This window comes from Gopherus flavomarginatus, chromosome 1, assembly GCF_025201925.1.
Source record: "Gopherus flavomarginatus isolate rGopFla2 chromosome 1, rGopFla2.mat.asm, whole genome shotgun sequence".
Lineage (NCBI taxonomy): Eukaryota > Metazoa > Chordata > Testudines > Testudinidae > Gopherus > Gopherus flavomarginatus.
The window spans coordinates 164710701-164734482 of record NC_066617.1 but is presented as its reverse complement, the minus strand read 5'-3'; the positions used below and the strand labels follow the sequence as shown (position 1 = coordinate 164734482).

General features: G+C 44.6%; 1 protein-coding gene across 1 annotated transcript in view; it reads right to left on the bottom strand.

Moving 5' to 3' along the window:
• Nucleotides 1-886: 886 nt before the first annotated feature.
• The window catches only part of CCDC80 (coiled-coil domain containing 80), a 34932-nt gene continuing 12036 nt past the window's right edge, over nucleotides 887-23782 (bottom strand). The window contains exons 4-7 of the mRNA XM_050957619.1: nucleotides 14350-14486; nucleotides 13569-13717; nucleotides 5319-5422; nucleotides 887-1066 (exon numbers count right to left, since the gene is read on the bottom strand). Coding sequence (XP_050813576.1) covers nucleotides 960-1066; nucleotides 5319-5422; nucleotides 13569-13717; nucleotides 14350-14486 — 497 coding nt within the window. The 3' untranslated portion in view covers nucleotides 887-959. The remainder of the gene's footprint in view (nucleotides 1067-5318; nucleotides 5423-13568; nucleotides 13718-14349; nucleotides 14487-23782) is intronic.

Genomic DNA, 23782 nt, shown 5'->3' with positions numbered 1-23782 from the left:
GGGGGAGGGGGCAAGGAGAAGAGTGCATTTGACCCATTCTATTTTGACTTCAGTGGGAGCTAAAGACATGCTGCATCTAGCCCTGTCCCTACCAATTATGGTGCCCTACACAGCCCGAGCGCCCCCCTCCCAGGCAGAGGGTGTGGGCAGTGCTCAAGGCTTGTGGGGCCGCGGAGGCAGGAGATGTGGTGGCTGCTTTGGGGGTCCCCACAGGCCCAGAGCAGCCCGGGGGATTAGCGGGGGGCCTGGCACCAGCATCAGGAAGCGGAACAACCCATCCCCAGCCTGCTCTGCTCCCCCTGCCCCAGCCGTGTCACTCGGGGGAGGGGGCTTGGGGGAGGGGACCCGCCCCCTCCCCCTCCCCCTCGCGCATTCACTGGTGGCAGGAAGCAGAGCGACACAGCAGGGAGCCAGTGGAGTGGAGCGGGCTGGGGCGCTCTGCTTCCTGCTACCGCTGGTGAGTGCAGGCATTGGCCTGATCCCCCTGCAGCGCCAGATCCCCCTGCTGATCCTCTGGCCACGTCCGTCACTGGGGGAGGGGGCTTGGGAGACGGGGTGGGGTGAGGGCAGGAAGTGGTGAGACAGGGGCAGAGGGAGTTGTCCTAGGCCCCACACCCCACTAGGAACGCACAGTGGGGCCAGATGGGGGATGGGGCTGGCTGCCGGCACTGCTGCACCGAAGCACACAGCTGCATAGGGCACCATGAAATTTGGGGCAATTTGGTGCCCTACGCAGCTGCATATTCTGCAAATGCCTAAGGATGGCCCTGGCTGCAACTTTCAGGCTCAGGCCCATCGTTTTTATCCTGGCAACGTGTCTTAAACAGGAATGTTATGAAAGTTAGAAAATGTGCTTTAATTCTAGTCATATCTGTGCCTCTTACCACCCTTTCAAGCAAAGGTCCCAGCTGCCTCTTAGAAACACACAGTCCTGTGTGTGTGCCCTTCATGAGCAGTCATTAAAGACCAGGAAACCATTTCTCACCATTGATGGGATACAGTTCTAAGACACCACCGATCTCTTCCCCGAGTCCTAGCAGCTTGAGGATAGTTATGTGGCGCAGACCTGCAAAGGAATGAGAGAGGCTTTGGGTGACACCAGATCTTTCCACTCAGTCATGGACAGATGTTATTTTAACTGTCCAGATCCATGCTTATTTATTGGGGTCCAATCCCACCCTTCTGTGCAGGGACTGACACTGATTTCAATAGGAGTGCTGCACGTGAGCCATAGACTGAAGCAACCATTCTGATAGTCTAGTCTGACCTCCTGCATAACACAGGCTGTAGAATTTCCCTGAAATAATTCTGTGGCATGGTGGGCTTAATCAGCAGTTGGAATTTGGCGATAAACTAATCCATACAGGCAATGTGAAACATACATTGTGAAAGCAGAGACACAGGAGCATCCAATGTGGTTCTGCTGAGTGGGAAGGCAATCACAGAGGGGACAGGCACACTGGGGAATTGCAGAGGCCAACTCTGTGAGCATAACTTCTTTTTCCCACACAATGGGAGGTGGGCTTGGAGGTGAGGGAAGTGGGGTGGGTGAGGTGCACCAAGAGGGACACAGGGCAGGTGGATGCTACTGCAGTAGCGGTCATGGAGTCTCCTGGTGTGTGCATGGATGGATTCTTCAGAGGCTGAATGAAGGAGCCCTCTTGTCCCAAGCCCAGCCTTTTAAGTTGTTCCCTAAATATTCTGCTAATGTTCTTACACTTGCATAAACCAGAGTACAGAATAGCTCCTGCACACCTCTGGTCTGATATACATAACAATATCTCAGTACTTGTGTTTATTGTTTGACTCGAAGAGTCTTTTATGAGGTCCAAACAACATGTGAGTTGGTGATCTTGTATTAGTTCAACTACCCAGGAATTGAAATGCCATGGGAAGAGCAGCTCTCATGTTGTTTTGGCCTCCACCATGGCTCTACTCAGTCAAAACTGCCAACAACTAAGATCTGCAGGATTTTGCTCTAAGACATTAAAAAAAAACTGTGAACAAAGTAAATATAATTAAAGACAAATATTAGAACCTTAGCTCACCCTGGCACAAATCCCCCAGGCATTCGTGTTAAGGCAGGTAAGCTGGGCAGGAGCAATTTACTGCTCACATTTATAAATTGCTCATCATTTTCCCAAATTAGGGAACATACGCTCTGCCCCTTGGCTTTAAATGCATGGATTGTGAGCAGTGTTCCCTCTAACTTTTCCCACGCATGTGCGGAATGAATTTTGTATGTGCATCAATATGGAGGTGCACATACAAAATTAATGTGGTGGGGGTGGGCCGAGGGGTTTGGAGTGTCGGAGGGGGCTCAGGGCTGGGGCAGAGAGTTGATGTGCAGGGGTGTCAGGGCTCTGACTGGGAGCGTGGGCTCTGGGGTGGGACCAGGGACGACAGGCTGGGGCAGAGGGTAGGGGTGTGAGGGCTCTGGCTTGGGGTGTGGGCTCTGGGGTGGGCTAGAGGGTTTAGGGGGCAGGCTCTGGGGTGGGTCCGGAGATGAGGGGCTCAGGAAGGGGCAGAGGGTTGGGGTGTTTGCAGGGATGCAGACTCTGGGGTGGGGCTGGGGATGAAGGGCTCAGGGCTGGGGCAGAGGTTTGGGGAGGGGTTCTGGGTTGAGGCTGAGGAGGAGGGGCAGGGGCAGAGGGTTGGGGTGGGGGGGTGAGGGCTCTGGCTAGAGATGCGGGGTTTGGACGTGCAGGAGGGTGCTTCAGGGCTATGGTGGGGAGAGATAACTCTCTCCCAGCTTTCTCTCCCCACAGCAGCACCTGAGTTTGGGGGGAGAGGTGCCTCTCCCCGCTGCGGCAGCTCCGGGGCTGGGGCCAGAGAATAGATGCTCCTCCCCTGGCTGTGGCAGGTCCGGGCCAGGGCTCGGTTGGGGCCAGAGTGCCCCGGCTGCGCAGGTCCAGGGCTGAGCTGGGGCTGAGAGAGGGGCACCGCGGCTGGTCCTGGATGGGTGGGTTCCCTGAGCACCTGTGCGGTGCTAAATATGCTGCTGCACAGCCATGCAGCTTACAGGGAACTTAGGTCGTGGGGGCCAGGGTGCATAATCTCAAGTCAAGAAGCTGTAGGGTCTGGTAACTGATCAGGCAGCCTTAGAAGTGTCATGTTGATCTCCTAATACTTGAAGGATGGTCAGAGACCATCACTAGGTGCAAAGCAAAACTATATTACTGTATCAGACCATGAGTCCACTATCCCCTATCCCCACCTCCTGCCATACCAGATCAACCCACTAGTCCATCTAATCTCATAGCCCTCTAAGGGAGTGTCCTGCCATGCTGGATCAGACCATTGATCCATCTTAGTCTGGTATCCTGCCTTTGGCAATAGAAGCATCAAAGAAGGGAAAATCACCCCTCCTAATTACTCCTAACCAGTTGTGCAACCCTGCTCATGGGGATGAAAACTCCTTCCTGACTCATGGAGCAGTTGTTGGGGTGAGATTCACAAAGGTATTTTATGTACCTATCTTCCATTGAAATCAAGGGGAGTTAGGTCCCTAAATATATTTGTGAATCCCCCTCTTCATGCCTTGATGCATGAGATTTTGTTACCTTAGTTTGCAAAAAATCTCAGGAGATCCAAAGAATAGTGAGAGCTTTATTTTAAATCAGCTGAAAGAAATGAAGAGAGAACCCCACCAAATGCATGAAAAAGTCAGCATGCAGAGAATAATGCGCTTATTCATGAGATGTACAGTGGCAAACTGTTTGGAGGTAACATAACCTGTAGCCCTCAAGTGGGAAATTACTAAATGGATCAGATTAAATCAGGCGTCCATTTTTTCCTTTTTAGACAGAAGATTGGAATGTTGTCTTTGAGAAAAGATCATAGAGATGCACCAGGGTCCCAGTTAGTGAGGCACCTCTTTCTATACTGGGAAGAGTCCTGGAAGCTACTATTTTAGTGACCCAGAGGCAGGATGCTTGGAAATGCACAGCTTGATTAAGAATATTCAACCATGGCATGAAGAAAAAAGGAGGGTCATGCCTTATTAACTCTCTGGAATTCCTTAAGGCTATCCCCAACAAAAGGAAGAGAGTTAAGTGAATAGTGGCTGTATACAGATCTTCAGGAAGAATGTGACAAAGTTCCACATCACACACTAATTTGGTGTCAAGGGAAATGGAAGCAGCTGAGGGTGTATATTACAGTGTGAATGAGATTAAGAGAGTGACTTTGTGAGGCCTGGTCTGCAGTAGGGAGGGGATCGATCTAAGTTACACAACTTCAGCTACGTTATTCACGTAGCTGAAGTTGCGTAACTTAGATTGATTTACCATGGTGTCCTCACTACGGTGAGTCGACTGCTACCGCTCCCCTGTCGACTCTACCTGCGCCTCTCCCAGAGCTGGAGTGCAGGAGTTGACGGGGGAGCGCTCAGGGATCAATTTATCATGTCTAGACTAGATGCGATAAATTGATCCCTGCTGGATCGATCACTACCTGCTGATCTGGCCGGTAGTGAAGACCTGCACTAAGTAACATGTTGGATCCTTGCTTATTCAGGCACCACTGACATTCACTGAAACAGTTGGAGACATATGCTACAGAAGACATTCCACTACATTGCCGTTCAACAGGGAAAAAATCTAGCCCCTGCCGCTACAGCTGCACAGAAGACTCCAGACAGTGTGGAGCTATGATGCATGGAGGAGGCTACGCACCAGAAAGCTGGGCAGTGGTGTACTTGCTCCATTTACATGGCTGGTAGGGATAGGACAGGGAATAGACAGAGCTGAGGGAGCCCCCACTGCATGGATTCTCTAGCTCTTCCTTTCCAGTAAGGGCTATGGGCACCCTGTGGGCTCTTCATGCTAAGGGGTTTGAAGTGGCGTCCATGAAGATGCTTTGCATAGTTGGGATGAGGAAGGAAAGAACATAGCTCTCTCCATCCTTCCATGCATCCCCTTGCTGCCCATCCTGGCTCTGTACTGGGCTGATGATTGGTTCCTATAAGCACAACTTGCTTATACCACTAATTTGCTGAGCTGTGACAACAAGATGGACAAGCCTAGGGCTGTTCTTTTGCTAAAATGCCCATCAGAGAGAGAGTCTAAGGGGCTTAACTCTTCCCTAACCTAAATGAGGGATTTCAGAGGTGATATCAGCACCCCCAATGGTATGCTTGGGTGGCAGCGGTTACTACGGTTCATGTCAGAGGTTTGTCTTCTTCCATCCCTAGCTGGATGGATTCGGTTAAGTTTTCTGTTGGACAGACCTCCTCAGACTGTCAGGGTTTAGATCTGAGTTAAGAAATCCAGAAGGATGTGGTGTGGGGAGCAAGAGCATAGTACAATCTGACTTACCAAAATTACAGGCCTGTCCACTGAGGGCAGAAAGCTGCTGGGAATAGGCCCAGTCCTCGTCATTGGGAGCAGAGATCACCAGCAGCCTCCTCCTCCATCGAAACCTGGAAAGAGATGAGAACACAACAGAGAAGCATTGTTTTGTGCGGCCTCAAGCACCCTGTGCATTGTTTTTAATTGAGGGGTCAGTGTAGATATGGTATTTCACAACCTTCAAAGTGCTTTATGGAGCAGCCAAGGGGGCCCATTAGACGCTACTTTGACTCACATGATGCGCAATGCATCTTGCTCCTAAGGGAATCACAGTGCATCATGGAAGATGTAGTCTGACCCAGGAGCCTGGCCCTTGAAGCTTCCAAACGGCAACTCCGATGAGGCACTGCAGCACCATAAGTAGTTTAATGTCGAACTGACATGAAACAAAATGTTTCTATTCAGTTCCACAAAATGAACTGACCTCACCTGAAACAATGTTTCATTTCTTTTTTTTCCTGATGGAAAATTGAAAAATGTTGGCAAATTCAAAACTTTCTGAACGAAAATTTTGATTTTTGCAGAAATTGCATTTGTTTGTCAAAACATCATTTGAAGGACAATTCCCACCCATCTCTAGTGGGGAAGCATTTTTAAAAGGTTTGTTAGTGTTAACTTAGGTGCTGAATGTGCTCCCCTAACTTGCTTAGGGGGGGTTATAGAATTATAGAAAAACAGCTTACCTCATCTTTCATTATTGCTCCATAGTTCATATTTGGGGGTATATCCATACTGGCTGGAGGTAGGTTTGGTAAGCTAGTGTGCTAAAAATAGCAGTGGTACTGGCAGCAGCATGGGCTAGTTGCCTCCACTACAGTCTTATCTGAGACCCTAGGTACATACTTGGGTGGCTAGCCCATCACACTGGCACAGCTACATGGCTATTTTTAGTGCACTAGCTTGATCAAAACTAGCGTGTGTATGTCTACCCAAGCTGGAAATGACACCATCAGCTGCAAAGCAGATGTAGACTTTGAGAGCTTAGAGGAGATGTGCTACAGAACTGATACTCAGACTGCTGCTTTTAACCACAAGTGGCTCTTTAATGTGTCTCCTGCAACTCTTTGCAGCATTTGATATTAAAACACTGTGTGATTTAATTATTAACCAGTCTATTATTAATCAGTCAGGATACTTTTACTATGTTATTAAGCTATCAACTTGCACTAAATTATTAACTTATTTGTTGTGAGAATAATAGATAAAAAACTAAATATTTCCCTCATCATTCACACTACCGTGGCTCGTTTGGGTAATGTTGATTGCTAATTTGACTCCTGAACACCGAGGTCTGCATATCGCTGTGCTAGAAGAAGCAGGGAAAAAAGGCAAGAGATGAAGAATGAGAAACGGGATGGGCAAAGCAGCTTAAAAATAAACCTAAGTTCTCCCCCAACAGTCCCTTTTCCTGTTTATATTTGACTCTACAACCAAATTCAAGACATATGTTTATGAAGGTTCCCAAATGTTTGGTCAATGTTTTCATTCATTATTTGTATTCGAATTAGAGATGGAGCCTGAGCTGCAAAGTTTGTATCCAGACCTGAGTTGTCTCAAAGTTCAGGTTGTGTTCAGATCTAGGACTTCAGTTCATCCCATTTACAGCTAGGATTCTCCATTAATTTCATAGTGTGGCACCCATCTTAATAAAGGGTTTATCTCCTCCACTCCTGTTTGTCATGATCACCTCCCCCCAACATTCATGAATGTACAAACCACCTCCCTCTCCCATTTATGAGTACAATGTCCCTGTAGCAACTAGAGCAATTTATTCCATGGAAAAGGAGGATGAGAGGAACGATGGTGTAGTGATTTAGCGTGCTGACTTAGGAGACATGGGTTCAGGTCCTCGCTCCACCCTAGCTTTCCTGTGTAACCTTGGGGTAAGTTATTTTAGTCTCTCTCTCTCTCTGCCTCAGTTCCTCATCCTGTATAATGTAGGTAATAGCACTGCCCTACCTCAGAGGGGTGTTGGGACACAGTGATAAAGACTGTGAGATGCTCAGATAGTGGGGTAATGGGAGCCATATATATAGCTATGAGAGAAGAGTATTGAGTGTACCCTTGGCTTCATTTTAGCAGTTGGAACAAGGAGGAGCCAGCACCATGTGACTAGCCAGCTCCCTGTGGACCAGAATCAAGTGTTCCACAGACCAGCATTTGGGAACCTTTGCAGTAGAGGAATATAGGCCAGATGTAACTTGAGGGTCCAGGTCCAAATCTGAACACACAATATTTGGGGGTGCTGGATTTAGGAGTTCAGTTTCGTCTCTAATTGTCATACCTATGTTCTTCCCAGTTCTATCCAGGTCTGGAAGAGGATAAAGCCTAATCTCAATTTTGCATATTCAGACATCTTGACTAAGCATCTGAATTTTGAATGCTCAGCCATCTTGACCCTCCATATCTCAAGATCTTTACCCATTGCCATCTCTAGTTGAGATGAGAACACAACAGAGAAGCATTGTTTTGTGCGGCCTCAAGCACCCTGTGCATTGTTTTTAATTGAGGGGTCAGTGTAGATATGGTATTTCACAACCTTCAAAGTGCTTTATGGAGCAGCCAAGGGGGCCCATTAGACGCTACTTTGACTCACATGATGCGCAATGCATCTTGCTCCTAAGGGAATCACAGTGCATCATGGAAGATGTAGTCTGACCCAGGAGCCTGGCCCTTGAAGCTTCCAAACGGCAACTCCGATGAGGCACTGCAGCACCATAAGTAGTTTAATGTCGAACTGACATGAAACAAAATGTTTCTATTCAGTTCCACAAAATGAACTGACCTCACCTGAAACAATGTTTCATTTCTTTTTTTTCCTGATGGAAAATTGAAAAATGTTGGCAAATTCAAAACTTTCTGAACGAAAATTTTGATTTTTGCAGAAATTGCATTTGTTTGTCAAAACATCATTTTGAAGGACAATTCCCACCCATCTCTAGTGGGGAAGCATTTTTAAAAGGTTTGTTAGTGTTAACTTAGGTGCTGAATGTGCTCCCCTAACTTGCTTAGGGGGGGTTATAGAATTATAGAAAAACAGCTTACCTCATCTTTCATTATTGCTCCATAGTTCATATTTGGGGGTATATCCATACTGGCTGGAGGTAGGTTTGGTAAGCTAGTGTGCTAAAAATAGCAGTGGTACTGGCAGCAGCATGGGCTAGTTGCCTCCACTACAGTCTTATCTGAGACCCTAGGTACATACTTGGGTGGCTAGCCCATCACACTGGCACAGCTACATGGCTATTTTTAGTGCACTAGCTTGATCAAAACTAGCGTGTGTATGTCTACCCAAGCTGGAAATGACACCATCAGCTGCAAAGCAGATGTAGACTTTGAGAGCTTAGAGGAGATGTGCTACAGAACTGATACTCAGACTGCTGCTTTTAACCACAAGTGGCTCTTTAATGTGTCTCCTGCAACTCTTTGCAGCATTTGATATTAAAACACTGTGTGATTTAATTATTAACCAGTCTATTATTAATCAGTCAGGATACTTTTACTATGTTATTAAGCTATCAACTTGCACTAAATTATTAACTTATTTGTTGTGAGAATAATAGATAAAAAACTAAATATTTCCCTCATCATTCACACTACCGTGGCTCGTTTGGGTAATGTTGATTGCTAATTTGACTCCTGAACACCGAGGTCTGCATATCGCTGTGCTAGAAGAAGCAGGGAAAAAAGGCAAGAGATGAAGAATGAGAAACGGGATGGGCAAAGCAGCTTAAAAATAAACCTAAGTTCTCCCCCAACAGTCCCTTTTCCTGTTTATATTTGACTCTACAACCAAATTCAAGACATATGTTTATGAAGGTTCCCAAATGTTTGGTCAATGTTTTCATTCATTATTTGTATTCGAATTAGAGATGGAGCCTGAGCTGCAAAGTTTGTATCCAGACCTGAGTTGTCTCAAAGTTCAGGTTGTGTTCAGATCTAGGACTTCAGTTCATCCCATTTACAGCTAGGATTCTCCATTAATTTCATAGTGTGGCACCCATCTTAATAAAGGGTTTATCTCCTCCACTCCTGTTTGTCATGATCACCTCCCCCCAACATTCATGAATGTACAAACCACCTCCCTCTCCCATTTATGAGTACAATGTCCCTGTAGCAACTAGAGCAATTTATTCCATGGAAAAGGAGGATGAGAGGAACGATGGTGTAGTGATTTAGCGTGCTGACTTAGGAGACATGGGTTCAGGTCCTCGCTCCACCCTAGCTTTCCTGTGTAACCTTGGGGTAAGTTATTTTAGTCTCTCTCTCTCTCTGCCTCAGTTCCTCATCCTGTATAATGTAGGTAATAGCACTGCCCTACCTCAGAGGGGTGTTGGGACACAGTGATAAAGACTGTGAGATGCTCAGATAGTGGGGTAATGGGAGCCATATATATAGCTATGAGAGAAGAGTATTGAGTGTACCCTTGGCTTCATTTTAGCAGTTGGAACAAGGAGGAGCCAGCACCATGTGACTAGCCAGCTCCCTGTGGACCAGAATCAAGTGTTCCACAGACCAGCATTTGGGAACCTTTGCAGTAGAGGAATATAGGCCAGATGTAACTTGAGGGTCCAGGTCCAAATCTGAACACACAATATTTGGGGGTGCTGGATTTAGGAGTTCAGTTTCGTCTCTAATTGTCATACCTATGTTCTTCCCAGTTCTATCCAGGTCTGGAAGAGGATAAAGCCTAATCTCAATTTTGCATATTCAGACATCTTGACTAAGCATCTGAATTTTGAATGCTCAGCCATCTTGACCCTCCATATCTCAAGATCTTTACCCATTGCCATCTCTAGTTGATATAATGGCACTGGGAATTGTATTGCAGACTGGGACAGAAAAATCACCATAGAATTTCTCACAATACACGTTAGCTTTCAAGTTGTTCTATGCTGCTAGAAGAGCACCAACAGGTTGCAGTCATACAGTTTGTATATGGATTAGAGCTGCTCCTTCTAACTGAACATTTCACTGTGAGGACCACCTGGCATTGTCCACCCAAAAAGGGTGGTAACAGGGAAAGATTTGTAACCAGTCTCAAAAACCTAAATGAAAGGTTTCTTAGTATTCTAAAACAACACTTTTCTCTGTAAAGGTGCCTCCCCATCCAAAACTAATTAGGTTTAAAAGAATTCACAAAACTGCAGGGATATTTTTGTACCAGGAAATGCTCTTTTAAATGGAGGCAGATGTTGCTATAATACATAACAACAACAACAACGGTATTTACTTTGAGCAGTATGATACAAGCCTATAAGACATCCCAAAGCTTCAGAACCTGTCAATGTCACCATTCACAGGTAACTTTGAAATAGCTGTTTTTCTTTTTGAAATTTTTGAGCTGAGTCCAAAAAGAAAGGTCTACCCTAATTTTCTGGGGAGGTTCTAAGCAGGCCAATGCTTGTGTCACATCAAGGCCTTCTGGGACAAAAGGCAGGACTTTTGTTGGGGCAGGGAGTTGCTGTTGAGTTTTTCTTATTTTAAGTAAAAAAACAAGTTACATTGTTTTTTAGGCTATTGATGCCAGCTGATGAAGCAATGGCTGAGTTCCTCAGCCATACTGCATAGCAAAGAGATTCAAGCCAACTCTTGACTAGCTGGTCTGCTGATGAGGTAATGGCCCTGCTTCCCCATCCAGGCCCACCCACTTAAGTCCACTGTAGTCTTTCCACTGCCTTTAATGGACTTTGGATCCGTTTCCTCATGGAGCACGGTAAAGAAATCGAGGGCAGCTTCTAACCAGCTGGTCTGGTGGTTTGGCAATCAATGGCCTGATTTCTTCATTCCCATACGACTGAAGAGAGACATTCCTGGGAGAGAGCCTTAAGCCCTGAAGAGTGCTGTGCTGGCAGGAGGAAGCCTATGTGGGAGTGCATGGGCGGAGTGAAAGAAAGGCAAAAATCATGTCACCCTTTAAAAAAAAAATCCAAAAATCTCCTTTGTGATATTTTCAAAACTGAACATGGGAAAAGCCCCATCCTAGCTATAAGTAGGGGCTTAGGATGGAAATTTTGGATTAGATTCTGCCATGGCACCTACCCATGCAGCCACATGGACCAAGGTGTAAATCAGGCTGGAATTTGGCTCATAAATGGTGAGAGCCTCTTGCAGGAGTTGTTTATTTAAGAAAAACATTCACAAAGTTAATTCATAAAAAACAAGGGGGGCAGAATTGGAGCAAGGCTGGAAGGAGAGGTTCTACAGGGGATGGAAGAGTAACCACAGTTCTGATGCACAAACGTGTCTGATACACTGAATCCCCTTTTCCCTTGGTCTTACATCCATGTACCAGCCTGACTCAGCCCAACCCTCTGGCTCTGCTGGAATGAATCACTCACTCAGCCTATGCTGTCATCGCCAGTGTAAATGTTTGGGTTTACCAAGGAACTTGTACCATGAGTCTTCAGCTGTGCAAGGATGAAGATAATAGAGAATACAGTGCTTCCCACAGTTAGTAAGGGACTGGCACCCACATACCCCCTCAACAAGGCCTTATTTCTGATAAGCAGCAGGTCTGGCATTTGGAATCTGAGAGCCTCCAGGCAGCTTTGTATTCAGACCTTCAACCTCTTTTCCCTACAACCACCCTCCATCCTCTACATTAGTCTTCAAGGGAGGTCAATGGTCTCAGTCTGGTCAGTGAGCTCAGACTGCTTCCCTCTCCCCCAATGGACACTCCCCACGAACATCTGTGGGTTTCAAGGGTTCCCAAAGCCAGCTCTGATTAGTGGTTTCCTTCCATGTCATTCACACAAATTAAGAATGACATTTACATAGTTTAACTGACTTCCCTGATGAGCGACAGCAGGGGGTGACTCAGTTCTGGCAGTTTTATTCACAGGGAGAGGTATTTTATGAACAAAATAAAATGAGCCCTGCTGAGGGCCAGGCCAGATTCAGTGACTGGCACGATCTAGCTACCCTTTAAAGACCCATTGATTCCCGCTTCCTAGAAAACAAAAAACATCTTTGGAGACAGTTGTGTTTATAGATCCTCTATTTCTGCTTTTCTCTTCCCCTGTATTTTTTTTTTTTATTACTAGGGCTATTTTTAGCGAAACATAATTTTGTGGCTTCCTTCTCTGCTAGTATACAGGCTCTTTATTGCCTAGGACAGCTGTTTCCAAAGTGTGGTTCTTCTTGGTGGTGTAGAATGAGTCATTCTGAGAGCAAAGCAGGAGGGGAATGTAGGAGATTGGAGCTGTGGTGGATCTGATAAAGGCTCTTTCTCTCTCTCTCTGAGGAAGTGGTCCTCAGAAATAAAAATGCTGAAGAACCAATGACTTATGCAGTCACCTCTCCCAGCTGCTTATTCCTTTTGGAGTCACAATCCTCAATGTCCTCTCAGTCATTTTCATAGCAATCAGGCATAAGAGTACAAACTGAGGATTTTGATGGTAGGGGAGGAATATGCAGCAGCAGCAGGTGAAATCCTGAACAACAGGAGATCTCATTTTTGTGCAGATCACCCAGTAATGGAGATGGGCCAGAGCTGCAACATTTAACTTCAGATCTGAATTTCTCCGAAATCCAAGCACAGTTTACATTCAGGGGTTTTGCTTTGTGGGGAGAAGAGTAATACAGAATATACAGACTACATGAGCAGAGCTGTCTCTCTAAGAAGGTTTTTTCAGATGTTTTCCAGGAGGCATTTGCAGTTCTTTTATACTGGCTGGTGACTAATACTGGGCAAAGAAAGGCAGAATTATTTCAGACACGATAAGAAGGATGTTAGGGAAAATGGAGTCAGTGATCTGCACTGACGGAAGGAGTTGCAGCTGAAATAATGAGATTGTGGCATGTGGCGTCCAGTGACTGAAGTACAGAAACATTGCAATGCTATTTTAGAGCTTAACAGGTTCAAAGCAGTGCGCAAACATGAGCTAATTAATCCTCCCTTGCCCCTGTAAAGCAGATTAACTTTATCTGTGGAAACAGACACAGAAAAGTGAAGTATCTTGGCCAAGACTGTGCAGTGAGCCTGTGGAAACAGAACCCAGGAGACCCCATTTCCAGGGCTCTACTCTCCACAAGAGTATGCTGCAGCTGCATCAGAATTAACTGTGGTTAAATCTCATTACTTTGCTGAAAATGATAAATATTGCAAAGTCTCTTAAAAAAAACCTCTTTCCTTAAAAATAAAGTATGCCAGATATTTTAAATATGATTAATTATCACTAGCAGCTAGAAACAGGTCAGTGCTGAAAGTAATACCTGGATAAGAAGTTTTCCAGGGACTGTTTCTTGTCATCTTTGCAGACAATACCTTCCCTCTTCTGCTTTTCCATATCTTTGATTCGTGACTGGAAGGTGTCAACGAAATCAAATATCGACTTCATTGCAATGGGCACTTCATAATATTGCTATAAAATAAAAGGTAAAGAATAGGTCAAATTACAAGCAAAGCCCATAAGCACATAACATGGCACTGCCAGAAGAGATAGAGAGGGTGGAAACTGTCCCTGATTTCAGAGTCTGATTGTGAGGAAATGGATTATTCCTAGGATTCCAGCTTTAAATGTTTGCCTTGTAGGACAAACTTGTGTGTCAAGACACTGCATGCAGCTCACTAGAATCAGGTTATCTTGCAGTATCATGCTGTGTCCCAGAACATCATTCATATACGATGCAGTATCAGCATGTTGTGTCATTATATCCCATGGCAGCCCCAGGCTGCATTTCAGGACACCACGTGCTGCATTCAGCTCCCCTGATAGAGGTAGTTTTATGCTTGTGGTGAGTTGCCAGAGCACCATCCCAGCACAAACCCAGACCTCCCACTGGAGTTTTTCCATCTTGAAAAGATGGACTGTGCCCTCCACCCTTCCTGTTTGCTGTCAATCTCCCATGCTGTCCACCTTCTAGCTGATGAAATCCTTCTGACCCTCCAAGTAATGACAAGGCCCCAAACCAGCCTCTCTCGTGCATCTCATAACAGTCCACAGCATATTTCTGCTTTGCAATGCCTTTATGTTCAAAGAGCTCAACTCCCCACCTTGACCCTCATGTCAATATCCGTCAGCACCATGAAGAAGTCATTGTAGGTCATCCCATATTCTTTCCTCAGCTCATTGATGAGGTGCTGGTCCACTAGGTCATCATCCTCTACCACCTTCATGGGCTTCTCATTATCTTAAAAGCAAATTAACTGCTGGTAAACATGGAATCACAGAGCAAATTCTCATGAGTTTCATCACGTAAGTCACACAAAAGGGGACCAAACATCACCTGCTCTCCCTCTTGCTAGTCATAATGGGCCATGGTTTTCAAAAGAGAAGTGATTTTGGTTGCCTAATTTGTGGCACCGTAAAGTGGACTGATTTTCAGTCTCCACCTTCTGAAAATCAGGCCCCTTAAAGGTATCTTGAGCTGGACATCCAAAATTGCCTGTCACTTTTGAAAATCTAGGCCATGTGTAGTTTATCCTGAAGGAACTCAAAGATCTTCACAGATATTTCACAACAACGGAAATGCAGTCACTTCTGGAATGGTATGTAGTGTTTATGTTAACAGTGCACTGCAACATTCTGTGAAAAACAACATATCCAAATGAAACAGCACAGAGAATTTAAAACTGTAAAATACAGTTAGCACACTTGGATTTTAGTTAGAATTCCTGAGTTAACGTCTCTATTCTTGCAAAAATTGACATGGGATCTTTAATGGCCACAAGTGACCAGGACTACTGTTTTGTTTCATCCAAAAGGCAGCAGGTCCAGACCTTTAGTGCCATGTGGGGGTACTGATTTACTACTGAGTTCCACCTACTGATCTCTCTCTCTCTCTCTCTCTCTCTCTCTCTCTCTCTCTCTCTCTCTCTCTCTCTCACACACACACACACACACACACACACACACACACACACACACACCCATGCCAGCACTCAACAATTGAAAGAGAAAGGTCTGCAGGTCAAGCCTGTGTCATAAACAGATAGCTAAGGGTTAATGTCTCTTTCACCTGGAAAGGAGTAACCCGAAACACCTGACCAGAGGACCAATCAGGAAACAAGACTTTTTCAAATCTGGGTGGAGGGAAGTTTGGGTGTGAGTTCTTTGTCCTTTGTCTTGGGTCTGACCCTCTCGGCTATGAGAGTGATTTTTATATCTCCTGGCTTTCTAATCTTCTGTTTCCAAGTTGTAAGTACAAAGATAGTAAGACAATAGGGTTATATTGTTTTCTTTTGTATTTACATGTGTGTAGTTGCTGGAATGTGTTAAATTGTATTCTTTTTGGATAAGGCTGTTTATTTATTTTTTTCTTTTAAGCAAATGACCCTGTATTTGTCACCTTAATACAGAGAAACCATTTTTATGTCCTTTTCTTTCTTTTTATATAAAGCTTTCTTTTTAAGACCTGTTGGAGCTTTTCTTTAGTGGGGACTCCAGGGAATTGAGTCTGTTGCTCACCAGGGAATTGGTGGGAGGAAGAAGTCGGGGGAAAATCTCTTTGTGTTACATTTACTAAACCTGACTTTGCATACCCTCTGGGGGAGGGGGGAAGAGAGATTAGCTCTTTCGGTACTTGTGTTTTCCAGGACTGGAAACAGGGAGGGTGGAGTCCCTCTGTTTAGATTCACGGAGCTTGCTTCTGTATATCTCTTCAGGAACCCAGGGAGGGAACACCTGAAGAGGAGGAGGGGGAAGTGAAATGGTTTATTCCCCTTTGTTGTGAGACTCAAGAAATCTGAGTCTTGGGGTCCCCCAGGGAAGGTTTTGGGGAGACCACAGTGAGCTAGGCACTGTATAAATCCCTGGCTGGTGGCAGCATTATCAGGTCCAAGCTGGTAACTAAGTTTGGAGGTTTTCATGCTAACACCCATATTTTGGACGCTAAGGTCCAGATCTGGGAAAAATATTATGACAGCCTGATTATGTAAATACACTCATCTCTACTGCGATCACAGAAGGCATTCAAAAAGGCTTGCTAAGACACAGAGACAGTATTTTCATTTTGAAAAGAAAGCATCTTTGAGTTACCCACATGCAGCCCACCCTCCCCAAAGTAAAACTAAACTAACCAAAATCTCAAGCAGCTGAAAAGATTTTTAACAAGTGAAAACATTATTTTTGTTTTCCTACATCTGAATAACCAAAATGACCAAACTGATCCTGCAGACACTTTCACATATGCACCAGAAAAATAAAAAAAAAAAATCACTTCTAAGAAGTGACCATAAGAAACCATAAGAAATTTCAGTCCATTATAAAGGGATAGCCAGGTGACTTTAAAAAGGTTTGAAATAGCAATATCATCGTCATCTCAATCTCAGACACAGTGTCAATAATGCTGTTCTATAGTATTGCAGCAACGATCTAAAACACTCCACTACACAATAGCATTCCTGCAGTGTTTCGTATAGATTCATAGATTCTAGGACTGGAAGGGACCTTGAGAGGTCATCGAGTCCAGTCCCCTGCCCTCATGGCAGGACCAAATACTGTCTAGCCCATCCCTGATAGACATTTATCTAACTTACTCTTAAATATCTTCAGAGATGGAGATTCCACAACCTCCCTGGGCAATTTATTCCAGTGTTTAACTACCCTGACAGTTAGGAACTTTTTCCTAATGTCCAACCTAAATCTCCCTTGCTGCAGTTTAAGCCCATTGCTTCTTGTTCTATCGTTAGAGGCTAAAGTGAACAAGTTTTCTCCCTCATCCTGATGACACCCTTTTAGATACCAGAAAACTGCTATCATGTCCCCTCTCAGTCTTCTCTTTTCCAAATTAAACAAACCCAATTCTTTCAGCCTTCCTTCGTAGGTCATCTTCTCAAGACCTTTAATCATTCTTCTTGCTCTTCTCTGGACCCTCTCCAATTTCTCCACATCTTTTTTGAAATGCGGTGCCCAGAACTGGACACGATACTCCAGTTGAGGCCTAACCAGCGCAGAGTAGAGCGGAAGAATGACTTCTCATGTCTTGCTCACAGCACACCTGTTAATGCATCCCAGAATCACGTTTGCTTTTTTTGCAACAGCATCACACTGTTGACTCATATTTAGCTTGTGGTCCACTATAACCCCTAGATCCCTTTCTGCCGTACTCCTTCCTAGACAGTCTCTTCCCATTCTGTATGTGTGAAACTGATTGTTCCTTCCTAAGTGGAGCACTTTGCATTTGTCTTTATTAAACTTCATCTGGTTTACCTCAAACCATTTCTCCAATTTGTCCAGATCATTTTGAATTATGACTCTGTCCTCCAAAGCAGTTGCAATGCCTCTCAGTTTGGTATCATTTGCAAACTTAATAAGCGTACTTTCTATGCAAACATCTAAGTCGTTGATGAAGATATTGAACAGAGCCAGTCCCAAAACAGACCCCTGCGGAACCCCACTTGTTATACCTTTCCAGCAGGATTGGGAACCATTAATAACTACTCTCTGAGTATGGTTATCCAGCCAGTTATGCCCCCACCTTATAGTAGCCCCATCTAAATTGTATTTGCCTAGTTTATCGATAAGAATATCATGCGAGACCGTATCAAATGCCTTACTAAAGTCTAGGTATACCACATCCACCGCTTCTCCCTTATCACAAGACTCGTTATCCTATCAAAAAAAGCTATCAGATTGGTTTGACACAATTTGTTCTTTACAAATCCATGCTGGCTATTCCCTATCACCTTACCACCTTCCAAGTGTTTGCAGATGATTTCCTTAATTACTTGCTCCATTATCTTCCCTGGCACAGAAGTTAAACTAACTGGTCTGTAGTTTCCTGGGTTTCTGTTTGTTTGTTTCTGTAAAGGAAGCCACAATCACACATGAAGCACCTATTAAATGGGATTAACTCTGGCTCAGCTGTCATCTTTAAAGTGGCTATTACCACAACACAGCACCGAAAGAAAAAGGTGAATAATCCAAAGTGTTTGTAATATCCAAAAGAGATATTAACAGGTACATGCAACAGAGGGTGAGATCATACTGTACCCCCACTATCTTTTATTGTAATTCCCTAAGAATGCAGGTGGAAACAGGAACAATACTATATATTAAATCTCACAGCACAGGAATCATATTAACATGTAGCAATAGAGAAATAAATAAATGAAAAATGACATTAAAGGAAATGTGGGGCACAATAAACTGTGAAAGAGTACAGTAATATCTGTGCTATGCTCTTCTATAGCACCTGCCACCTGAGGATCTCAAAACACTCTGCAATCATTAATGAAGCCCCCTCAAGAGCCCCAAGATGTATATATTGCTATCCCCAATTGCACGTGGAGAAACTGAGACATAGGTATTAAGTGACTCGCCTAAATCAGAAGAAAGCAGTGGAAGAGCTGCAATAGGACCCAGGAGTCCCACTCCCCTGCTCTAACCATTAGACAATAGTGAAAAGGGACGAGGCAAACTGAGTTGGATAAACTAAATAAATACTGATCAGAATATTTGATCTCTGCAAACAGTTTGGTTCACTATTCATGACTTTTCTTGTTCATGCATTTCTGAACATCTCCATGCTATGGGGAATATGGGTGTGGATTCAAAGCTCGCTGCAGGCCCATTGTCTCTATAACTGGATGCACAAAAACCCTGGATCCTGTTCAGATATAGATCTGAACTTTTTGCAGCTTGGGACTGTTTCTAATACAAACAGTCAACAGTCTGAATGTTCCAGTGGTCACACTTTCTATTATGGGTATATTTATAAATAGTATATGAAGGATTAGTACATGATTCATATGTGCTAAACATGGTCATAGGCACAGCGGTAGAAGATGATGTCATTGATTACAAGCCTTGGTTATAAGCAACCTATTGAGTCCCTGGACTCTGACAATCACTTAATTAAAACATTTATTAAAACAGCTGTAAATCATATGAAGTATTTTTACATGTATTCTTAAACTGTAAAATTGGCCAGGAGTAAACTTAGGCTGGGAAGTAGAAGAAAGTTTGTAGCCATCTGAAGAGTGAGTTTCTGGAACAGCCTTCCAAAAGGAACAGCAGGAGCAAGAAACCTAACGTTGTAAAATGGAGCTTGATAAATTTTTGAATGGGACTATATGATGGGATTACCTGTGATAGCAGGGAACTGGACACAATGACCCAAGAGGTCCCCTACAGTCCTATGTTCTTACAAAATGTGACTTCTGAAACATATACTAATTATTTATTAATAAAGGCAAACAACCCTGCAAAGCAAAGACAAACCATCTCAATAGAGTAGGGCAAGAAAGAACAGCAAGAAATGTGACTGCAGCCCGCTCAGTGGTAGGTTACTTAACACCATATAAATGTAAAACAAACATTAACCATGTGTCTATAACCATGGCACTATTTGTTTTGTTAATATTGCAAATGTCAACACTGAGGTGACATTTTAGGGCTTCTCTTCAGGGGAGCCCAGAGAAGACAAACTATTTGACAATGCTCTTCTTCACAACTGATAGCTTAAGGCAGAGAGTAAGACTAGAAATTAAAGGCAGGAGCAGGAGACAGAACTAGACATGTTTGCAAACCGGGAAGAGATTATTAGCCAGAGAATCCAGGGGTCCATTTCAAGACCACTCTATTATTCACCACCTGCCCTCAACCTCCACGGCCAGAGATGGTCTCTAGCAGCAGGACCAGCATCATTCTGCTGTGCAAAGATAGGGCAGAATTGAGAGGGGCCACACGATCTACTGCCACATGGAAGCCGCTCTCTTTCCACCTCTTTTGGAGGGGTCACAGCAGGAATGTGGGAACCCTGGCACTCTCACGGCTTCAATAGCAGCCACAGAGCAGTTCTGCCACTGGGGAGAATTATTTTCCTCCCTCTCTCACATACATCTCCACAGTGCCCAGCCCAGCTACTTAGGGGCTTGGGGAGAGGATTTAGATGAGGTTATAGTGAGGTTGAGTTGCTTGACTGAGCAGTACAGTGGCCCAGTGCATTAAGTATTGGCTGTGAACCTAAGCAATGTGGATTGTAGTGTTGGGTCCAATGTTTAGTTTGTTAACATGAGGTCCTAGCATTTGGAGTGAAGATGGGCTGTGCAGCCCATGCATATGTGGCTAATTTAGCTACTTGGAATAGGATTTTCAAAATCACTCAGCACTGACCTAACTCTGCTCCTAGGGAAGTCTCGTGGGATACAATAGGAGCAGAGCTAGCCAGTGCTTTTGAAACCAATCTGCTACTGAATGTGTGTATCTTTTCAGATATGCATTGAATGAGGCCAGCTCTGCAGGAGACTTTATGAGTTCAGTCAGTAGTGCTCACTAGTGTCTGGTGAGAGATTTAAATCTATGTTTTCCTTTAGATCCATAGATTTTAAGGCCAGAAGAGTCTATTATGATCACCTAATCCAACCTTCCGCACAACACAGGCCAGAGATCCTCACCCATTGATTCCTGCATCAAACCCATATCTTGTGGTTGAGCTAGAGCATGTCCTTAGGCTGGAAATTTCAGGAGAAGAGATTCTCGCATGAGATTATTATATTATTATCATTTAGTTTTTGTATTACAGTAGTGCAGGAATGCCCCATCCGAGACTGGGACACCGCTGTGCTGGATACTAGTGCATCTGGTCAGGCCATAAATATTGCCAGCACAGCTCTCCTTGGGAGATATTGCTGCTTCTGGTCCTGACAAGAAGCCAGACAGGACCAAATAAAAAACAAAAAGGGAAAAAAGAAAAATAAATTCCTATTTTCTGAACATATAAAATGTTCAGGCTTTGGCACAAGTTCAGGTGGGCTCTTATTTTAACCAAGTTGTTTTTCTCATGTCACTAGCTGAGATGAACCTACAAAAGCCAGTAAGTGAACACTTCAATCTCCCTGGACATTCTATAACAGATTTAAAAGTAACTATTCTTGAACAAAAAAACTTCAAAAACAGACTTCAAAGAGAAACTGCAGAGCTAAAATTCATTTGCAAATTTAACACCATTAATTTGGGCTTGACTAGGTACTGGGAGTGGCTGACTCATTACAAAAGCAGCTTTGCCTCTCCTAGAATTGACATCTCCTCATCTATTATTGGGAATGGACTACAGCCACCCTGATTGAATTGGTCCTGCCAGCACTGGTTCCCCACTTGTGAGGTAAGGACTACAGCCACCCTGATTGAATTGGTCCTGCCAGCTCTGGTTCCCCTTCTCTTCATGTGTCACTATATAATACCTGCATCTGTAACTTTCACTCCATGCATCTGAAGAAGTGGGTTTTTTTATCTATGAAAGTTTATGCCCAAATAAATCTGTTAGTCTTTAAGGTGCCACCGAACTTCTTGTTTTTGTGGATACAGACTAACACGGCTACCCGCTGATCCTTGACACCCTGTAATCCTTCTGTATTTCATCACCTAATTTCTTTCTTCTATCTGAGGATTCCACTCTCATACACTTGCATGGTTTCTGGAACTTTGCTGGGTTTGGGTTAAACCTGGAACAGGCTGAAGGAGTATGGCGTATGTCAGAGTGCATTTCTGTTTTATTAGCCAGATTGCAACTAGATATAATCCTTATCAGGGCATTGACATGTGTATGGGCCTAACTCTGCATGGCGTGATCTTGAGTAAACTTAAACTTACTTAGAAAGAGCTTTCCCTGCTCCAGGTGTGCTATAGAGACACAGAAATGCTCTCTAGACTCTGCTTTCAGGGCTCCACTCTGAGTGGCTGGTGATTCCTATTATGTTTGATGGAATAAATGGACCCAGGGAGTCACACCCCTCACAGACGCAGGGACTTAGATCCTCTGCTGAGGCAGCAGGGTGGTAGTAGGCATTCCGCCACAACTTCCTGAACCTCAGACCAGCTGTCTGCCAGCCTTGAAATGCCATGAAAGAGCTGAGTTCGTGAGATTTCCGGCCAGACTCCCTTACCCAAGAAGTTTGGAGAAACAGCTAAACTTCCAAAGGAAACAGGGTTTGATGTGGCAGAGCTATGAGAAAGAGCAATAGTTTCTATACAACCTCTTCAAAAGCTGCAATCCAGCAAAGCACATAAAACCATGTGTAACTTTAAGCATAGAGCAGCCCTGTGCTATAGTGGGGCCGGATTGCGCTGAAATGACATACTGGCACTTTTGCCACATGGGGGACACCATTTTGTTCTCAAATGGCATCCTACACACAGCATGACCTCGCATGTGCTGTGCGTCTGAGGTCATGGCCTATAGGGGATACCATTTTGTAGAGCAAAATTGCATCCTCTGCACAGTGTGACCTTGTACGCTCTGTGCGTCTGAGGCCATGCTGACAGGAGTGTTCTCATGCTTGGGGTATTCTGATAGTACCAGTACTTGTTCATTCAGGACTACACCCCTGGAGTAGCCCTACTTGACATCAATGGGACTATTCACATATTTAAAGTTACACATAAGCTTAAGTGTTTTGCTGGACTGGGAACTAAGGACCTGGTCCAAAACCCACTGAAGTCAACAGAAAAACTCCCAGAGTTCAGTGGGCTTTGCACTGCCTGCAGTTGCAGGACCTGAACTTGTACACTCAGGCCTGGTCTACACTACACGTTTAAACCGATTTTAGCAGCACCCGTCCACACTACGAGGCCCTTTATATCAATATAAAGGGCTCTTTAAATCAGTTTCTGTACTCCTCCCCGATGAGAGGAGTAGCACTAAAATCGGTATTACCATATCGGATTAGGGTTAGTGTGGCCGCAAATCGACGGTATTGGCCTCCGGGCGGTATCCCACAGTGCACCACTGTGACTGCTCTGGACAGCAGTCTGAACTCGGATGCACTGGCCAGGTATACAGGAAAAGCCCTGCAAACTTTTGAATTTCATTTCCTGTTTGGCCAGCGTGGAGCTCTGATCAGCACAGGTGACCACACAGAGCTCATCAGCACAGGTAGCAATGCAGTCTCCTGAGAATCGAAAAAGAGCTCCAGCATGAACCGCACAAGAGGTACTGGATCTGATTGCTATATGGGGAGAGGATTCAGTGCTAACAGAACTCCGTTCCAAAAGATGAAATGAAAAAATATTTGAAAAAATTTCCAAGGCTATGATGGCCAAAGGCCACACCAGGAGCTCAGTGCAGTGCAGAGTGAAAGTTAAGGAGCTCAGACAAGCCTACCAGAAAACCAAAGAAGCAAACGGAAAGTCCGGGTCAGGGCCGAAAACATGCCGCTGCTTCTACACTGAGCTGCATGCAATTTTAGGGGGCTGCGCCACCACTACCCCACTCCTGTCTGTGGATTCCGAGGTTGGAGTTGTAATCTCAACCATGGCTGAGGATTCTGCGGAGGGGGAAGATGAGGAGGAGGAAGAGGAGGACGACCTTGCAGCGAGCACACAGCACTCCGTTAGTCCCAACAGCCAGGAGCTTTTTGTAACTTAGACAGAATTACCCTCCCAGGCCTCCCAACCCACTAGCCCAGACAGTGAAGCCATGGAAGTGACCTCTGGTGAGTGTACCTTTGTAAATATAAAACATGGTTTAAAAGCAAGCGTTTTTTA